This window comes from Neolamprologus brichardi, chromosome 17 (assembly GCF_056152115.1).
Source record: "Neolamprologus brichardi isolate AB-2024 chromosome 17, ASM5615211v1, whole genome shotgun sequence".
Classification (NCBI taxonomy): Eukaryota; Metazoa; Chordata; class Actinopteri; order Cichliformes; family Cichlidae; genus Neolamprologus; species Neolamprologus brichardi.
In genome coordinates this window covers 1,145,001-1,164,778 of record NC_142120.1, presented here as the reverse complement: position 1 = coordinate 1,164,778, position 19,778 = coordinate 1,145,001, and the positions used below count along the sequence as shown (strand labels likewise).

The 19,778-nt window shown below is 44.9% G+C and overlaps 1 protein-coding gene across 2 annotated transcripts in view; it reads left to right on the top strand.

Moving 5' to 3' along the window:
• rabgap1l (RAB GTPase activating protein 1-like) overlaps positions 1-19,778 on the top strand; it is a 106,915-nt gene that overhangs the window by 71,514 nt on the left and 15,623 nt on the right. For both annotated transcript variants that reach the window (XM_087830280.1, XM_087830279.1), the window contains exons 16-19: positions 248-373; positions 3,461-3,604; positions 9,376-9,417; positions 14,217-14,345. In XM_087830280.1, the coding sequence (XP_087686406.1) occupies positions 248-373; positions 3,461-3,604; positions 9,376-9,417; positions 14,217-14,345 (441 nt within the window). The remainder of the gene's footprint in view (positions 1-247; positions 374-3,460; positions 3,605-9,375; positions 9,418-14,216; positions 14,346-19,778) is intronic.

Genomic DNA, 19,778 nt, shown 5'->3' with positions numbered 1-19,778 from the left:
TGCACGTGAAGGAGAGAAGCCGTGCACACACTGAGAGACGAGCGTTAAGCGTTTTCTCCTGCTCCTCGTCTTCACACATGAAACTTGTTTTAGTTGCTTCCACAGCTGCACTGTTTCCCTCCACTGTTAGGTGACGGCCATGTTTGAGTCTTGAGGGAGCTGCTCTGTCCTTTTGTGTCAGCAGGAACACATTTTGGATATTTAGCTGTTGTCATTTTGCTGATTGAGGTTATCCACATGCTTTCAGATGCCCGAGGAGCAGGCCTTTTGTGTTTTGGTAAAAATCATGTATGAATATGGCCTGAGAGCTCTCTACAAGAACAACTTTGAAGATCTTCACTGCAAGTTCTACCAGCTGGAGAGGCTGATGCAGGTTAGTCGTGCAACCTTTTACATTTTTAAACCAATCAATGGGACCCTGACAGGAAGGACGGTCTGCATCACACCGCTTTCTGTTTGTAGGTTTAGTTTTGTCTGTCATGTTGCTGTTGTGCACGACCTGCTCCCTCATTCTGGGCTACTTTTGATTTGGAGCTTAATAAGCTTCACTTTGGATCGTAGTCGGTGAAATGAGTAAATATGAATTGGGTTAAGCTTCAGATTAAAGCATATGTCAGTCTTCTAAATCTATTTGACTGTTTGGGAGTATTTTAAAAGCTGTTTTTGGAAAGTGGATTCACTTTGGGAGTCGTCGTCAGTCATTGTTTTCACACAGGACCCAGGCCTACCTTCATTTTTTACAAATCAAGGACAGTTTGCTGATGATTACGAGCTCTGTTAGAGCTGCGAGTCACCCAGCATGCGGGAATAGCTCTTTCCACTTAGTTGCCTTTGTTGTCTTTGGTCATTTGCAACACATTTTTTGATCTCACTACTTAGTTGCAGAAATTTAAATGATTGTGCCACAGAGGCCGTACAGTTACAGCTCCCATCTGTCTGCTTCATGACTTAAATGCCATGAAGGTCACTTGTGATACAGACCAGTCTCAAGGACCATCATTTACACTAGATTTCATTTTCCAGCATTGGTACTTTCCTCATAATGGAGCTGTTTAATAATTCCTGATTAAATGCATGAACCAGTGCACTAAACAGAAAAAGACTTTAACTCAGGTAAGTTTGAGTCTACTCGTGCTGTAGAGGACGTTGCCAGTTATTGCGTCATATTTGGACTGTAACATGTTGCCTTGTTGACGCCTGTCTTTCATTAAAACATCTAAAAAATCTATATTTCAGAGTTGAGTATAGATTTGCAGCCTGTGTTGGCTTTTTCTCCTTTGAGGATAATGAGTGATGATGTCCCATCCCACTCAGGTATTACAATCTAAATCCACTGAGTTGATCTTGGCGCCTAAATCCGTCCTGCCTCTGCTAGCAGTCGCCCGTCAGCATCAAGACAGTTAGTTTAGTGCAATCACATTAGCTCAGTGCAACGATACCATCTGATAATTTAGAGAACCGTATTCTCCGCACTTAAAATCCTTAAGTGCGCCTTATGTATGAATTCTGGTTGTGCTTACTGACCTTGAACAGATTTTATGTGCTACACGGCACTCAGAAATCTGTCAAAAAATGTTTTACTACGACTTTGGTTGCTACGAAGCCGCAGTGCTTGATGGATTGTTGGAGCATTACGGCTACTGTAGTCAGGAGCCTCGCGGAGTAATCTGGGTCCTAAACTCCATCACAGTGTTGCCAACTTAGCGACTTTGTTGCTATATTTAGAGTTTTCAGACCCCCTTACCAAAGCGCTCACGGGCGGAGGATAGTCCTCCCCCAGCTGCTATCAGGGCAGGAGATGTTCACACCTATGCGTCCAAACTGCAAATCAATCGGGCATCAGTGAAGCTGCTGCTCCCGCACTGACTGTAACGCAGTCAGTTCTTTTACTGTTATGCTGTTTTGTGGATCACAATGTTTAAAACTACTTATAAACACACACAGAGTAACTCCACCAGAGTGCCTATTTCGGGTCACTTTTGCCGGTCCAAGCCCGGGTAAAGGAGCAGGGTTGGAATTGTGACATTAAAAAACCCCAATAATTGCTAAAAGAAATTTAATTTTGTAGTTCTAAATAAACTCTAAATGAATTTAGGACGTTTTTTGCTCACTTTATGTCTCGTCCACGATGTTATTTCTCTCTCCAACAACATAGGTTACAATTACATTAGCATGACCAATTATGCAAATTAAGCAATGACGTCATGTAGGGACTTCTAGCAACTTTTAGGACAGCCAATAGTGATTTTCCTTACTGAGGAGTTGACATCACTGCTCCATCAGCCTCAGGTCCCAAAGTCAAACGAACACTGCAGCATCACTGTGAGTTAAAAACTGTCTAAATTCTTTCATCTTTAATAAAATGATCAGTGTTGCTGCTTTACCAGGTGTAACAATTAAGTTTAACATCCATGAAAACAGAATTTATTACATTCAACAGAGTTAGAAGTTAGCAGGAAGTTAGCTCGCTAGCTTCCACCTAAACATGATATAGCATGTTCTGACTGAGAGATTTCTGAAAAATTCAAACGTACAGCTCTGCTATCACTTCCAACATAAATGAAGACAGAAAACTAAACAGCAGTGACGTTTGTAGGGTTACTGAAGTTGGGCTAGCTGGTAGAAAATGATGTGCTACATGATCGCTAGCTACACAACTATGTTAGCATAAACACAGTGAAGCTGGAGGATGAACGCTAACACTTTTCCACTTAATAAAAGTTAACATGAGGGTTCCTGATGGTTAGAGACAAATGCAATCGCACAGCAGGATGCTGTAAACGGACCAAACTTCAGTCAGGAGAACAACTGAGATTATCCATCCACAATACGAGGTTAGTCATTAATATACTGCAACAACATGGGAACAGAGCAGCTGCAGAGAATTCAGCATTAATGAATCAATAGTACAGCAGTAGAGGAAGCAAGAAGAATGAGCTGAGTAAAGTTTGACTTATCTGACTGTTTTGTTTCGCTTAATGCGCCTTATGGTCCAAAAAATACTGTACGATGTCAGATATAAGTGTTGTCCAATGAACTCTGTGGTTCACTGTACGTGCTCGAACACTCAAAGCTAAAAGTAACTGGAACAACGATTGTAAAGAACACAAATAAAATACATTTATTTTAGTGTCTTTAGATTTTTAACTGTATGATTGTATTTTATTCTGTACAACATTGGTTTGACATTAGACATGTTTTTAATCTCCTGGTCTGTTTGGCAGCTGTGATATAATACTGTACTATGTTATGTGTCTTTTTAAAATGTATTTATTTATTTAGTTTTTTCTTAGCTGTGGGTCTCTTGGGAGAGATTATCATCTCAGTGAGACAGCCTAATTTAATAAAGCAGGAGCAAAAATGAAATAATGTGAAATTGAAATGACAAGCAGAGCCACATCTTTATCTGTTTGTAAGTGCTGTTTTATCTCACAAGTTCCCCTTTTTGCTTCTCCTACAGGAACAACTTCCAGATCTGTGGTCCCACTTCCAAAACCTGAACCTGGAGGCACACATGTACGCCTCCCAGTGGTTCCTAACGCTCTTCACCGCCAAATTCCCCCTGTGCATGGTGTTTCACATCACTGACCTGCTGCTCTGCGAGGTAACGTCAGTGCACTTGTTATACTGATTACATGGGGAGAGGGCTTTAGTCTACATTGTCCAGAGTCCAGTAAGGCGATGCTCAACTGTCTGGAAACAGGAAATCAGTTGAAAGTGGATAGAAAGGAGGTTACGAGGGGTCAGGAGAAGGGTATTAGAGGAGAGGGTTGGATGTCCACAAAGACGGCTGAAAACAGCTCTTCTAAAAATGCCTGGCTTCATTGCTGTGATGTGGAAAATGCTGCAAGTTCTGCTAGCTGCTAGCTCCACAGAAATATATTCCTCCAAGCAGTTTTTATTACCCGTCAGCCTGAAGACCGGCAGGTGTGTTGTCAGATAATACCCGTCGATCATTAATCGTTGATAAGCAGTGACGGGGCTCTGGCCCCTTAGCTTCCTATTGTAAGGCAAATGTTAAAAAGCTCAGTGTGCACCTTGATGCTTCCTTTAAACTGTGTGAACCAAGGTAAAGCCACACCTTCCAGCTGATGTCTTTGGACGTGTTATTCATGTGTTCATTACTTGCCGACTGGACTACTGCAGTTCTCTGTATCTGGTTTGGACCAGGCCTCTCTTTACAAAATGCAGCTGCTCGTCTGCGACTGGCGCTAAACCGAAGGAGCCTGTAACCCCGGTGTTGGCCTCTCCACACCGACTTCCTGTTCTTTACACGATCCAATTTAAAATCGTAATTTTTGTTTTAAAATCACTGAACGGCCGAGCCCCTTCTCACCGGTCTGAGCTCCTGTTTGTTTGTCCAAACCAACCTTAACTGTTCCACGGCCTTCTCTGTGGCCCAGACTCTGGAATAGTCTTCCTCCTGATATTACATCTGCACAAAAAAAGCTTTGGCACATGGACAAAGATCCCTGAGATATCTAGTGAAGCCAAATAATTGACAGTTCATCGTGATATGTGTAGAGATGATTTTGTACAAACGGGATAAGAAGACATTTTCATCCAATACTAAGAGGATATGACATACGGGGAAAAAAAAGGTGCAACATCTTAATGATATAAAAAATAAATCACCTTTCTGTCTCGCAGATCTGCTTTCAACTCACGCTGACCTAAACAGTTTGGTTTTTGCAGCTTTGTTCTAGTTATTTTATTCATTTTTCTATATTTTACTGCATCATTGTTGTGCATTTTATTTATTGCAGTGGCATTTTACATTGTTAAGCACTTTGTGCAGCATGTGCTGCAAGAGTCACACGATGTTGCCGAGCTACTGGTGCTTTTACCGCGGTGCAAATCCAAATCCGTTTCCACGAGCCCTTCTGGAATGTGGAAGGAGACTAGAGTAGTGAGGGAGGAGTCGGCGAGCCCAAACTGCACTTCCCGGTTATCAGTGGCCACAAGTAAAGGGCACACAGCATCGATGCTTCTGCTCAGGCCTTTTAGGGTCGATGCTATCAATGATCTAATATCATCAGGGCCACCTGACCTAATACCGATCGATGAGCGAGTCACTTATCATCGTACAAAATCTGCGTGACAGAAGAAGCGTTATTCCCAGAAATAACGGCATCACTGAGGAGCTTTATATGATACATTACAGACATGTATATATCGAAAAATATATATTTCAGATTTGAGTTGACGACAAAACCCACACCCTCCCAAACAGTCTTGGATGTGGTTCTATAGTACAATATAATCCCGTGTCGTCTCATGGCACTATACATGGTAAGTTAAGGATGGCGATTTCACCCCTGAGAATGCACTTGGCATCGGCGGGGAGGAGAAGCTCCCTTTTACAGAAGGAACCCCTGACACAACCAGGCTAAGGTTGGGCGGCCATCTGCCTCGACTGGCTGAGTGAGAGGAAAGCTGAGAGAGAGAAGCGGAGCGCTGAGCATCAACAAACAGTGAACAGACTTGTGGGCCAGTATCCATAGATCAGACACATTCAGCTCTGGAGAGAAACTAGGAAACTGAGACGAAGAGAGGGGATAATGTGCTGTTCTGTTCAGTGTTTCAGTCATTTACACAAAATATCTGAATACCAGAAAGACAAATATTGGGCAAAGTACTACACGTTGGCCCCCCAGGGGATCTTGTGGGCGGTGTAGCAGGACTACGTGGCCAACAGCGGTGGGTCATTGTTATGAACTTTAACAGAGCGTGTTCCCGTCCTTGGCAAAAAGTCAAATCGGTTTTCAGCGGGTCGTGGACTCTGGAGTTTCGTGTCATCTCCTGTTTGTGATGATGTTCTTTAAGCTTCATCAGAACATGGCCCTCCACGTACACTGAGGTGGTTTGCAGCTGAGGGTGAACAAACGATACAGGTTGGGACCTCAACCCCAACCCCCGGGCCATGGACCGGTACTGGTCCATTTAAAAAAAAATAAATAAATAAAATTCGTTTTTATCGTTAACTCTGTTTCCCTGGGTCTTTTCCGTGTTGTAGTTGTGCGTCTTATTTTGAAAGAAATATTTACACGTTACCATAGTGACCAGAGAGCGTTAAGGGGCAGAGAGGAGGATGTTACTCTCAATGTAGGGCTGTCACGATTAGTCGACTAGTCACGATTACGTCGACTATCAAAATCGTCGACGACTGATTTAATAGTCGACGCGTCGTTTGAAGCTTTGTAAGATCACAAAAGACGCAGGAATAAGTAGTAGGATTTAAGAGTGTAATAACGGACTGAAACAGAAGATGGCAGCACTGCATGTACAAGGATGCCAGCTGCCGTTAAACCCCGAAGAAGAAGAAGTTGTGTCCCAGAATTCATAGCGCAGCCCAGCTCAGTTTACAACAATGGCGGCAGCTAGTTAGTTTTAATATTACTCTTATTATTCTTTCTGGGTCAAAAAATAAACGTTTAACATATTTTCAGGCGAGAATGTAGCTGTGTAAACCTCAAATATCTGCTCAGTTTATCAAGACACCACATATTTTCAAAAGCGCTCCGACGTTTTCGGAGACGTCTGTTAGCCACTAGCTCGATAGCTAGCCGGGGGCTAGGCTAACTAGAGCCGTGAGAACACCGGACTCCCGGCTAATCGTTTTCAAACCCACCGCCATCTTTCACTATTCAGGTTAAACATGATATATAAGTCACTTAGATAACTTCAAAATGTTATTGTTTGGCTTTTTCAGTATTTTATTTGTTCCTGAGTAAATCGGTTTGGCTGAGATTAAAGTTATAGTTTTTACACAGCTGAATAAACATCAAGCAGACAGCTGATTATCAGAAGTGTGAGATGCTCGAGAATTTACTCCGGTGTCCTGTTATATTTTAGATAGCAAGGAGTTTATTAAACTTCACCGAAACAATCTGCAAATTTCATTAAAATTTAATAAACTATCATCTTGTCTTTATTTTTAGTTAGCACATACCTTAAACACTTAAAGCTGTAAGCTAATGATAGTTATATAAGAGCAGATGCTGCTGGTGCAATAATCTATAGTTTTACATCCAATGGATGATGATCTGATTAGTCGACTAATCGCAAAAATAATCGGTGACTAATCGACTATCAAAATAATCGTTTGTGGCAGCTCTATCTCAATGTTGTTGGCGCTTTTCAGGAGGACGCTGCTAATAAAGTTACACAATTACACAGTGAATTTGCATTTGTTATTATATTCACAAAATAGCACCGTTTTTGTCGTGGTCGTATCATTTTATTTTGTTGTATTTATCTGCCACACCTTAAAGCCCGGTCTGTGAAGATATTGTCTGACATTAAACCGTCCGTGGCACAAAAAAGGTTGGGGAGCGCTGGATTAGGGGACAGATGTAGCTGCCATAGACTTGGTGGAGCCAGAAATACAACGGGGGCCATGTAATGCTTCAGCCTACGCACAAGGCTGCATGGGCCGATAACAAAGCCCTGAGGGACACCTGATCTAATGCATGCAGATCCTAATGAACTTCTGTCATTCAGTAAGTGTGCAGCGAGTATGACCTGCTGTGTCACATTCTGACCTTTAACACAAAGTAACCTTATCAGTTACCACCACCATCGTCCTTAATGACTCTATTTTAAAAATAAAAGTACATAAACACGGTGGGATATTAGTGTTTTCATTCCTGATGCTCTGACCGACTGTCTCACTGTAATTGCATCAAATGCAAAATCAACTTTCTTCCATCCTCCTCCCTCTCTGCCTTCCTTCCTTCTTCCCTTCCTTCTTTCCTGCCTCCCAGTTAGCCTCAGGCAGAACAATTAAAAGTTTCCCAAGTCTTTCTCACCCATTGAGCCGCATGATGACAATCTGCCTGTTAAAGCAGCATTGTGATATTATGCTCCCCCCTCATCCTTTTCATCATCTCTCACTCCTCTCTTCTTTTTCCATTATCTTTTTCTTGTATTGTCATTTTGTTTGTTGCACTCACACTTTGTCATTTCCTGAAACTTTTCTGTGTTTTTTTTAATCTTTGTTTTCTTGCTGTTTTTCTTTCTGTTTGTATGTAAACCTGTAAATCCGTCGCTGTTTTAAAGCAGGACAAACTCTTTGTTCTTTTGTTTCACTCTGACAATCTTCTTCTTTGTGATTGTTCCTCGTCACTGTCACACCCTCATTGTTAATCACTCTTTTTGTCTCAGCTGCTGTCTTTATTTGATGGTCTCCTTAGAAATGTATGCTGATCATTCCCCTCGCTCTATATCTATAATCTCTCTCTAGATATAGATAGATAGATCTTCTCCCCCAGTTTAGCATCTCCCCGTCTGTGGATGTTTCTCTCGTCTCCCCAACAACGTGCCCTGCTTGAACACACAGTTTGAGATAATCTCTCCTCCCAAACACGCCTTTGATCATGCCTCAGCACTCTAGCGCCATCTTGAGGCCTGCATAGATAGGTGTGTGGAGGCAGAGCTCCCCCTCTTTTCTCTTTCTTCAGATATTTTTAGAGCTGCTCAGATATTTTTAGCTCTGTGTTGCCATGTGAACTGGTTGTCACGGAGACCAAGGAGATGGGTGTTCCCATGCAGAGTTTGCATCCGCATTACATTTTCTTTCTTTTGGTCAAAATTAAAAGCACTGTATGAAGAAATGGTCGAAATAATACAACAAAATATGCACATTATATATCAAACAAAGGGGCGTTTGTTTTTAAGCAGCACTCTGCGCCTCTGGATTGGCTCTGCCCTGTGAAGCTTGTATTTGGGTTTCTTTGTGCTGCAGCTGCAGAATCATTCAGTACTCATCAGACGATAAAAGGAAATTTGTGTTTCCTACAAATTTTATGCTGAACTGAACTGAAAGGTGCTCTGTGGCATCGCTAAATAAATACTGATGAGCTAATTGTAAAAGACCATGTTCAGCTCACACATCTGCTCGTCTGTGAAAACATTTATAAAAGTTGTGTTGGAAGGACTTTTCTGGAGCTCTTTGATAGTAAAACAGCAGAAGCTTGTTACACAGTAGATATTTGTTTCTGTTTGATCCTGTAATTGCATGTCCAGCATCGCTATGATGAACAGTTAAACTGTACTTGTGCATGTGAACAGAGCATCCTTCACTGTGATCGTGTGTTTATAAAGGTAAATAGAAAATAAGAAGCTGAGGTTATCCTGACCTGAGCCGACGGTTTCTTTTTGGTTGACTGTGGCAGTGATTCTTGCAGAACTCGAGATTGAAGTATTGTTTCAGAAAATTGTGACTCTGTTTGCTGTTTGCAGATTTTAATTTTTACAGCTCCAAAGTGCAGCATCAAGTTTAAAATTGCTAAAGTGGCTTTTAAAAACTACACATGCAAATGAAGGTAGCTGTTTCTATTGTTTCTGTTTTCACAAATAGTTCTTCTCTTTCAGGGACTGAACATCATCTTCAACGTAGCCCTCGCCCTGCTCAAGGTTAGTCCTCACTTTCTCTGTACATCTGTGTTTAAATCCGTCTCTGCACATGTAGGAAGCCCAAAGTGCAAATCAAAGCACATGCAGGCAGGATTGCAACAAGAGGCATTTGTTTACATCTGTCCCCTCCTAGTGGTCAAATCACAAACTGCATCTGGAAGAGAGGAAGCTGGTTTAGTTGCATACACTTCATGTGGTTTGTCCATAGAAAGCAAATGGTTAGTCTCGAGACAACAGTCTCGGTCGTTGTGTCCTTGGACAAGGCACTTCACCTACCGCCTACTGGTGTTGGCCAGAGGGGCCGATGGTGCGATATGGCAGCCTCGCCTCTGTCAGTCTGCCCCAGGGCAGCTGTGGCTGCAACTGTAGCTGCCTCCACCAGTGTGTGAATGTGAGAGTGAATGAATAGTGGAATTGTGAAGCGCTTTGAGGGCCCCGAAAAGTGTAAATCACTATATAAATCATTATTATACAGCAATATGTCCATGCAGCTTTGCAAATGATTATAAAACATTAAAGTTAAGAACAAGGCTCTGCCACAGAAACACGTCGAGTGTGTGGGCTGGTAAAAGTCAGTTTGGACATCGTTACACACCAGAGACGGATGAGATGCAGTTGGCTTGAGTGTCATGGAGCCCATGGGTGAAAAATGTAAGGATATTCCAGATTTTAAAAAACAAGAGAGAAGAAAAGCTGCAGGTTTTCTTCAACAGTGTTTGTGTAATCACACTTACTGCCACAAGGGGGAGACAAAAGTTACATATTTAATCAACTTGGTTCTCAATCACAGGAACCAGACGGCTGGGTCACAGACTGTCCACATACAGACCAGGAAACTGTTTTGTCTTTGATTTAAGGGATTAGTATTGCTAGCTAGTATGCTAGTTAATAACATGTTTGGTTGATTTTAAATGGGTTAAAATTTGGGGCTTTTTTTATTTTGTGCTTTTTTAAATACCAAATGGTTTGCATGTTTTTGTTGTCCAAGCACAGGGGTGAAGAATTACTACTTGTTGTTATTTTCTGTGTTGTGGTGGGATAGATCAGTGATGACTGTGTCATAGAGCACGTCTGTGTCTGGCTGTGTGGACAGTAATTTGATGGGACGTCCTCTGTTCTCAGTACTGTTCAGGTACAAGTTCTTCATTTTGTGACAACAAATCTCTGTTAGCTGGCTCATGATTACACCGGCTGACAGTTTCCAGGTAAACAGATGAAGTCTGGCACAAATAGCCTCACCTTCTTTCCTCTTTTTTACACACCTGCAGTGTGAACGGGCTGAATTTTACACAAGCGTGTGATAAAATGATGGAACAACCAGCAAAGTTTTCTCTCTTTTCTTTACCTTTCCTGTGATCCCAGAAGAAACTTCATGGCTGCGTTTGAACTTATGTCATGATCAATATTTTACTTTTACCGATTAGTTACTCGTGTTTATTATCGATCAGACAACACAAATGAATAAGGTCTGCATTTAAAATACTAGAATAAATAACGTACACTCATATAGTTGAATAACAACAATAATAACAATGATTATGAGAACAGTAATGAGAAGCTTTTAGACACTAATGAGGCAATGACTGCTTTTATTTTTTCTCTGGTTAAAATGAAGGACGGCTGGTTTCTAAAAAGCCCTCCTCCTCCTCTGTGTGTTGGTCATCAGTTATTCTGTGTCAGAGAGAACGATGCGGTGGATACGATGGTTGGAAATGGAGAACAAACGAGGATGTGAGGAGGGAGGAGTGTGGAAGGGGCTTCCACTGCCTGTTTCTAATTGGCCGGGCATGACGGCATTCTCCCCAGAGGCTCCCTCCTCCTCCCTCCATCCATCCTGCACTCTTCCTCGCTCTCATCACCCCTCCCTCCATCTGTGCTCGCCTCCCTCCCTCTCCGGCTTAGTCGCCACATCCACATCACAGCAGGGGCATCAGAGATAACGTTAGCGATCTGGACCTGAAGGAGAAAAGCTGTGTGTGTCTGTGATTTTATGTTTTGGTCTTTTTGCTCTGCATCCTTTCCTGCTGTGGATGCCTGCTCGGAGCCTTTACTTTCACTCACTTCCTCGTTCCCTATCTTCTTTCCCTCCTGCTCCACTACCTCTACCTCCTCCTTTTCTCTGGTTGGATATGTATTTGTCCAACACGCTACCTCTGCCCACCAGCCAGACCTCTGCAACGGAGCCGCCCCTGCTACAGATGGCTATTAGCTCCTAGCATCACAAGTACAGAGAGGTTGAGGGTTGGAAACACTGTGGCGTGGCTTCATTGCGTTGCCTGGTCCCAGCTGCTGGCCAAGGCAGAGACTCCTGCAGATCCAACACCCACTCGTACCCTCGTTCAGTGAGTCGGCGCTGTTCAGAGCAACGAGAAAGGACTTTCTACCTAAAGGAGGCAGCTCCTGAGCTCAAAAATCTACTGACAAATACAGACCGGATGCACAGCTGCTCCTGCTGATAGAAATCTGCTGAGGGCAGAAGCAGGAGTCCAGGCTCGCGCTGTGAACTAGGCTGCTGCTTGCTGTGGTTTGGATTTGTGCAGAACTGAAAGTCTTGCACCGGTGAAGAGCTGAAGGAGGCTGTCGTCACACTTTCTGTTCCATTTTTCCATCTTGGTTTTCACGCATCGCTGGTTTGCGTGTGAGTCAGTGAGTTCAGCATCCGCTCAGCCGTACTCTAACTCAAACACGCAGCGCATCGTCTCCTGCAGGCGCAAACGCGCCACGTTCCAAACGGACCACATCTCGTCCTTTTCTGCTTTTTCGCTAGGACCGCCTGTCCGGGCGTGGAGGGCGCACAAAAAGATCAGTGCTGCTTATTTCACGGTCATCTCAGAGGAATCAGACGTCGGCGAAGCTCCATTTGCAAAGTGGGTACAAACGTATCGACTGCTTTGATGTGTCATCGCTCACGCGCGGAGCCTCGAGCATTGAGGCCGCTGTGCAGCCGGAGCCAGCTTTTCTCCGCGTCTTTGAAGTCAGCGAAGGAAAAATAAAAAAAGGTGGCGTCCTTATCCAGTGCCGCTGTTTGCTGGAGAAGCACCCCACGTGTTGAGCAGCTTTGTTGCCAGGCAACAGTACGCTGGATTGGAATTGGTTAGAGGGAGTTTGCCGAGGGAAGAAGATGAGAGTGGGCCGTGTGATTGGGTTTCAAAGCAAGTCTGGCAGGTAGCTGAAAGACTCAGCATTATGTGGAAAGCAGCGCCAACGCATCGTTTCCTGACTGTGATTGCGTCGCACCGGGGGGCCGGCGCCGGGCTCTGACAGTGGTACAAGCTGAGCGGCCTCCGCCAACGTCTTGTCCACGTGTTGACAGTCTGCGTTGCCCGGATGAACTGGATCGATCTGAACGTCACGTGTCCTGGACGTCGAAGCGCCGGCTGCCGAGTCGCCGTGTTTCATTGAGCTCGTCTTCCATTCGTTTCCACCTGCCCTCCTGAACGCCAGGCTGTCACGGCGTGCAAATCGCAGCTGCTCTCTCCTCATCCACCAGAACCTCAACACTTTTTGACACTGAGCTGAGAACGGAGGTTCCCACGCTCCTCCTCGTCTACGCCGACAACACAGGAAACTCCTGGGCATCTAGACGACACGCTGGAGTCATCTTCCATCCTGGCCCCGGAGCGGGACCGCCCCTCTCCCTCTCCCTCACCCTGTCCCACCCCACCTCCATCTCCTCCACGCTCTCCACCGCCCTCTCCTCCTCCTGTACCAGTCCTGACCCCACATTTGCCCCTTCCAGCAGTTCGCAAAGCAGTGGAAGATGGCGAGGGAACGACGGAAGAGAGGGCCCACGGCAGTCAGGCCTCAGCAGACTCTTTCTGCAGGGTCATGGACCTTCTTGGGATGGGACACCGGCTCTTCGTCCCCAGGCTGCTGGCGGTGAGAGAGAGATGCAGGGATGGAGTGGTGGTTGACTGTTAGACCAGTTAGACCAGTTAGATCAGAGTGTTTTTAATGGGGGAAGAGTTTGTGGGGGAAATGGGAACGTGTCAGTTTATGAATTCATGTAGTAGTTGTATCTGTCGCTGTGATGCCTCGCTGGTCATGTTGCATACATGCAGCTGACAGCACGAGCTGTTTGTTTGCTGCCTGATGTCACCGCCACATTTATTCCATCTGCAGAAATGGAACAAAAAATAATCTTAGAAGGAAAACGCTCTCAAACACGCTCGACACAGATTCTGGTGTCTTTGCATCTTCTCACCACAGGGTGGCGGCATTGTTGTGTTATTAAATACTCTGTGATCTCTTTACCCCATAAAGATGATACTCGACGCCTCAGTATGTGTCAATAAACACGTGGTTATAGGAATAGGAACTGGAGAAGAAAGCCGCAGAGTTTCGTGAGGACGTGTCACCTCTCGTCTCCCATCAGAGGCTTGAAAAATGACAGAAAAGAGCTTCAGTGGTTTTTCCTATTAGGGATTTCAAGGGGTGAAGGGTTTAAATATGGGAGTTACAAAAGATTCTCATGCTGCTGCATAAACAAGGTGGTTCCTGTTCCTGTGCTGAAGGAGGAGAGCAGCCTGGGATCAGCAAAGCAGGACGATGGACTGAGAGCTCTCAGCCTTTGCTTAGAGATGATTAAAAGTAACTGTCTGCACAGGAAATATCATTTTATAAAACTACAGAGTAACTATTGTTTTACAATAAGAGCTATAACACATAAGGGAGCTTACAACAAGTTAAGTGTAACTACAGTTTTCTCTGTATTATCACTGAGTATAAAACTCTCATTAAGACGTTTGTGACTCATTGATTATCCCTTGTTGTTCTCTCTCCTCCTCGCCTCCTTCCAGACGTCTAAAGAGGACCTGTTGCAGGCAGACTTCGAGGGGGCTCTCAAGTTCTTCAGAGTCCAGCTCCCCAAACGATACAGAGCTGCAGAGAACGCCCGAAGGCTCATGGAGCAGGCCTGCAACATCAAGGTAAGAGATAGTTGTGCAAGTGTGTACAAACACACATAATAAAGGGTAAATCTTGTATCCACTGAGCCAGATGAGTCAGAGGTGCAGTTCTGGCTGCTGTATGTGGTTGTAGTCTGTGGTGTCTGGACCACAGCAGCACCCGTGGTTTGTGCACGCTGCACTCTCTCGCAGCGGTTTATCGCACTCGCTGAGCTGTTTGTTCATGTGCCACAGCAGGGTCACTCGTGTTTCACGTGCAACACGCTCTGCACAGGTGAGCTGTGACTAAATGCTGTAGTTTAAGGAACATTAGTGATTACGTTGTCTCATTCTGGGTATTGAAAGCCATGCTGAAAGGTAAAAAGCATCACTCACTGTGAAGCAGGAAGGAACTGAGCCCTCTGCTGTCAGAACGCGCTAATGAAGTGATGTGCAGTAGGAGGAAGTATCTGTGGAGCGCCAGGCCAGAGAGGTTAAACGCAGTGCAGTTTCTGTACCATATACTTTATTATCTTTGCTTCTTTATTGTGCATTTGTTTTCCTCTGCTCTGTGAATCCATCACCCACAACACGCTTTCTATGGATGGCGGTCCAGGCCGTGTTTTCCCTAAAATACTTCCTGATGCCGTTACGATCCTCCTCCTGACCTTAAAGCGGCCGCTGGCATTCAGGGAATTTGCCGAGTTCACCAGAGACCAAAGAACGGTACACGGTGTGTGCGATGCTGTGTGTACTTGTGTCAGCGGTTTGTGTTACGACAGAGGAAGGAAGGAGAAAAAAGATGGAGGAGATAATCCTCCACCCTCCTCTCCTGCGTCTCAGTGATACGTACTGTAATATTTGACATTTTCTTATCCCGAGCGAGTCGAGGCCACGTTGATAGGATGCTGTTCTCTTATGATTCTCGTGTGCTGCTGTGTTTGTCGTCATACAGGATTTCCTGTATTGCGGCTCAGGATTCTTCTGCATTGGTGGCTTTAGTAGTATTTTGGTTCTGTGCAGCCCCACAACCTGTTTACTTCAAAACTGGTGTGAATTTGAACAACTAAGCAGCATAGACGTGTTCTGTGGTGTGCAGTTAAACAGGCGTCAAGGGAAGGCTGTAAAAACTTTGACAGAGTGTCTGGTTCCCATCAGTGTCCTGATTCACACGTGAGGAGGAAGATGAGTTATCGCCAAAGAACGTGTGTGTGTGTGTGTGTGTGGGTGGCAAAGTGCTTCTACGCAGTGTACCAGGGGCACATTTGAATTTTCTTTCCGGAGTACCAGGGGCACGAGGAGTGTGTGTGTGTGTGTGTGTGTGTGTGTGTGGGGGGCAAGGTTGTTCTGGAGAAAAGTTGTCGTACCATAGGCACGAGGTGTTCTTCTGTCTGAAAGGATGGCGAGCAGAAACACTTGGCGCCTCGTTCTGCTCGTTCACCGTACCTCGCCGTTCTCTCGCTCCTCCGTTGTTTCTTGCGTTGGCGTATTTATCTTTCCCGCTCTTCCTCTCTCTCTCTTGTGAGAGAAACTGTACGAGCTGAGCACAGACTTTCTTTTGGCACTTTGCTCAAACAAAAACGCAAACTGTGGTCGTCTTCTTGCCACCTTAGCCAATCAGAAACATGCAGAGTGTGGCTCATCGGATAATTGGCCACAAAGTAGCGCCGTGATCGAACGAGCGTTTGTGCTTAATTTGGAATGACTGACTCGTTATCATCAGGCTCGTTTCAAATGACGTGAAGAACGTGCTGAAGTTGTTCATGTCGGCCTCACAGCTGAGACTGAAGATGGAAACGGAGAATTCAGAGATTTAAAGCTTTTTGGGAGCCGTGAGGAACCAAAACATGAAAGTAGAGACTTATATCTGTGATATAAACGTCATCTCGAGTTGTTACCTTTTCTTTTTAACTTGTAAAATAGATTTCCTCCCCGTGGACAGAGGTGTGAGCAGATTAACACAACAAGGGCCTCAAAGAAAACCGTAAGAGGAGAAAGGAGTCTTGCTTTTTGTCCGACTGCCCACTCACACCAGCTGACCCACAGGTCACATGTTACATAAGCTTGAATATGTCACGTTACACAACGCCACATGAAATCTAACCTTTGGTTATGCCAGTCGTGTCGCAAAACCAAACCTTCCACTAATCTCTGGACTTGTTAGGCTCTCGGCCGTCCCACACGCTCGCTGATGACTGTGACGGTCTGTTAGTCATATTTCTACCAGGCGAGATCAAAGATGAGAGAAGGAAGCAGCCACTGTGAACATATCTGATTTTCCACTCGTGAGAAGTTAAACCGTTTGATTTGTAAATGAAAGGTCGTTGGACCTAGTAGCCATCTTTGTGGGAAAGACATGCTAGCACTGCTTTAGCTAATGGGCAGAACGGCCCCCCCAGCACTTCTTTCTCTTCACCCCCCCCTCTACATATTTTCTGCCGACATTTAAATCGGATCAACCAAATTCTATAAGCTGCTTAAAACGGGGAAAGAATTTGCCGGCACCTCGGCTTGATGAACACGACGGGGTAGCAGGGTGGCTCAGCCTTTCTGGGGATCAGGAATTTAAATTTCTAGGCTTCTTAAACGTTCATCGAAGCGCAGCTGGAGTTATTAAGAAAGCAAAACTTTAATGAACTGAGAGGAAGAGAGAAGGCTGTGTTTGTGTTTATAGAGAGCCACAGCTGTAGCTTGTCAAAGAAAGGATGAATTATTATTACATTATTACCATATTAAAGGGGTTTGGAGGATCTCGAGCCGTCCGTCGCTGCCTCAGGTTTGTCTCGGTGAATAGTAAATGTAGCAGTGCACTGGAGCGTGTGCACCTGAAGCTCAGTGGTTAGTGTTTGAATCCTTTAGCACAGCTGCTGCAGTGTTCAGGAAACGATCTCCAGGCTCGTTGAAGGACCGTCAGAGCTCTTCTTTGGATGCTGGTCGCCTTTTTGTTCTGTTCTCTGTCAGGACGGTCCCACACTGCTTCAGTCATGCTGATGTCTGGGGAGGCCCATCCATGACGGGCAGCTTTCCACTGTGGCTGAAGCGCAGAAAAGCATGACAGAGCCTGTGGTTGTATGCTTGATTAACTAATGATCAAGGACTGGGCTGAAAACGAGTTATTGTGCAAAGACAAACAGTCCAGACTGTGAGGTTTTAACCTCCTGGGTGGATCACAAAGACTAACTTTACCTACATAAGCTGCCTCGACACTGTGCTTTGTGCTGCCCAGCTCGTGACCATGTCCGAGGAGACGGTCACAGTTATGCTGACATTTCACGGCCTTTAAGGTGTCGCAGATAAATACAACAAAATAAAACCAGTACCAAAAAAAGAAGATTTATTCCCAACACACAGAAAAAGACACAGCAAAACTGGTTAACAATAAAAACCCTGAAAACCATAAATGTCACACTCAAGCTTCAGCTCTCGCGGACCGTACCAAACGACTCAGACCAGTACCGGGGGCTGGGGGCTGCTGGTTATGTAATCAAACAGACTCGGGATGGTTTTTGGGAAAATGGAAACATCTGCACCACAGCAGTCCGGTCACTGGACCAGCCAAACCCATCGTTCCCATTGGTCAGCTCTGTTCGGTCTCATCCTCCGTGCCTTGGAGGATTCAGCTGCACTGGCTCCCATTAAATTCAGAATCCAGTTTAAGGTTTTGACCTTGACTTTCAGGGCTCTGCATGGACAAGCACCAACATATATCAGTGAACTTTTACATCCATACATTCCCAGCTGGTCCCTGAGGTCATGTGACCAGGGCTTGCTGGTTGTCCAACACACGAGGCTGAAAACAAAAGGCGACAAAGCTTTTGTGACTGTGGCCCCCAGACTGTGGAACTGTCTCCCGTTGAGCCTGAGATCTGTGGACTCAGTGGTCGCTTTTAAAAAACAGCTAAAAACTCATCTTTTTAAACGTGCTTTTGGTTGATTTTTATTTTTAGGTTTTAGCTTCTGTGAAGCACTTTGTGATTTTTATCTTGAAAGGTGCTGTATAAATAAAGTTTTACTTACTTGGCGTCGGTTACTTATTCAGTTGGAGTGAAACGCATACCCGTCTGTAGTCCTGGCTGGTTAGCTAGTAAATATTAACTTTTAACTACTTCATTTCACTTAAACTTTAACTTTGTTGACTTATAAAGGAGTGAAAGTAATTTGACACCAGGATTTAAATGAGTGTTTTACACGTTTAGCTCTGGCTGTTGCTCCACATTGAGTGGATGAGACTGAAGGAATAACTGATAGAAGGCAAACTGTAGACGCTGAAGCTCCAAAGTCGCTTAAAGAAAAAGAAAAGCAGCAGCTTGTTCGTGCCTATGTGGGTTTGACGTGTAGGTTTCAGCTCTGGGTCCTTTCAGAGAACATTAAGCGCGCTCGGGCGTCTTCCAGGACAGCTCTGCATTTGCTGTCACTTCACTTCCTGGTTGTGCTGTTGGGGCGATGTGCAACACAGACCGTCATGTCACTGTGGTTGATCTGACAACTTCCTTCCTATGTCCCCTAACCTCTCACGTAAACAGTGCAGATGTGTGAACGAGCCTTTATCTGCATGTTTGTTACCAGCTGCAGGAAACAGAAATGTGCAGCCTGAAAGGAGCTGGAGATAGATGAGGACGGGGAGCGATAGCGAGGCACAAATGAGAGACGAGAGGAGGCAGCAACAGGGAAGTACTCACTCAGTGGAGGGGAAGAAAAAGCAAACTCATCGTCCTCTGTCACACACTTCTAGCGTTACAGAGAGAAACAAACAGGTGTGTTGTACTGCTCTCTCGCTGCCCCCACCTCTCCTCCTCTCACTGGGCGGGGCTCGGCTCCTGAGGGACTCGCCTCCTCCTCACTGCCAGGAACAAAACCTGTCGGCTGCACTCTTTTCCTCCTCCTCGCTGCCGTGAGCAAGCGGGAGTCAAGATGATGCAGGAGGTGTCTATCATGGTGGCGTACGATGCTCACGTAGTCGACCGACCGGGCGAGGAGGACGCCTTGGCGTGCTTGGTTGCTCATTCCAGACCTCGCCGAGCTCCCAGACCAGTGGTAGGTCTGTTCTGATGTCTTGTACTTTTTAAAACATCTACAACAGTTTGGCCTCATGTTTGTAATGACTGCAGTTTTTAGAACAGGAACGTTTGAAGTCACCTGCTGCTGTAGCTGTTTTTCTTTTCTGTTGTCGCTTTCTTATCTTTATTTTATTTTTTTTAACGTCCTGCGTCACGTACAGAGGAGGAAAATGCGTTTTTCTTTCCCTGCGTTAAACGGTGTAAACACGTGTGTGAACATGTGGGTGTTTGTTCCTCTGAAAGTGTGTCAGATATTTGAGGTTTGTCAGTCAGCGCTGCTCCGTGACAGTCACTTTGTTTCAGTTACTGATCTTAATTTGGAATCAATGAGACGTGTGTGTGTTTCCTTCACGCGCTTCATTGAATTATGTGTTTTTTTCTCTGTGGCTCAAATGTCCGGCTGCTGTCGTCCTCATTT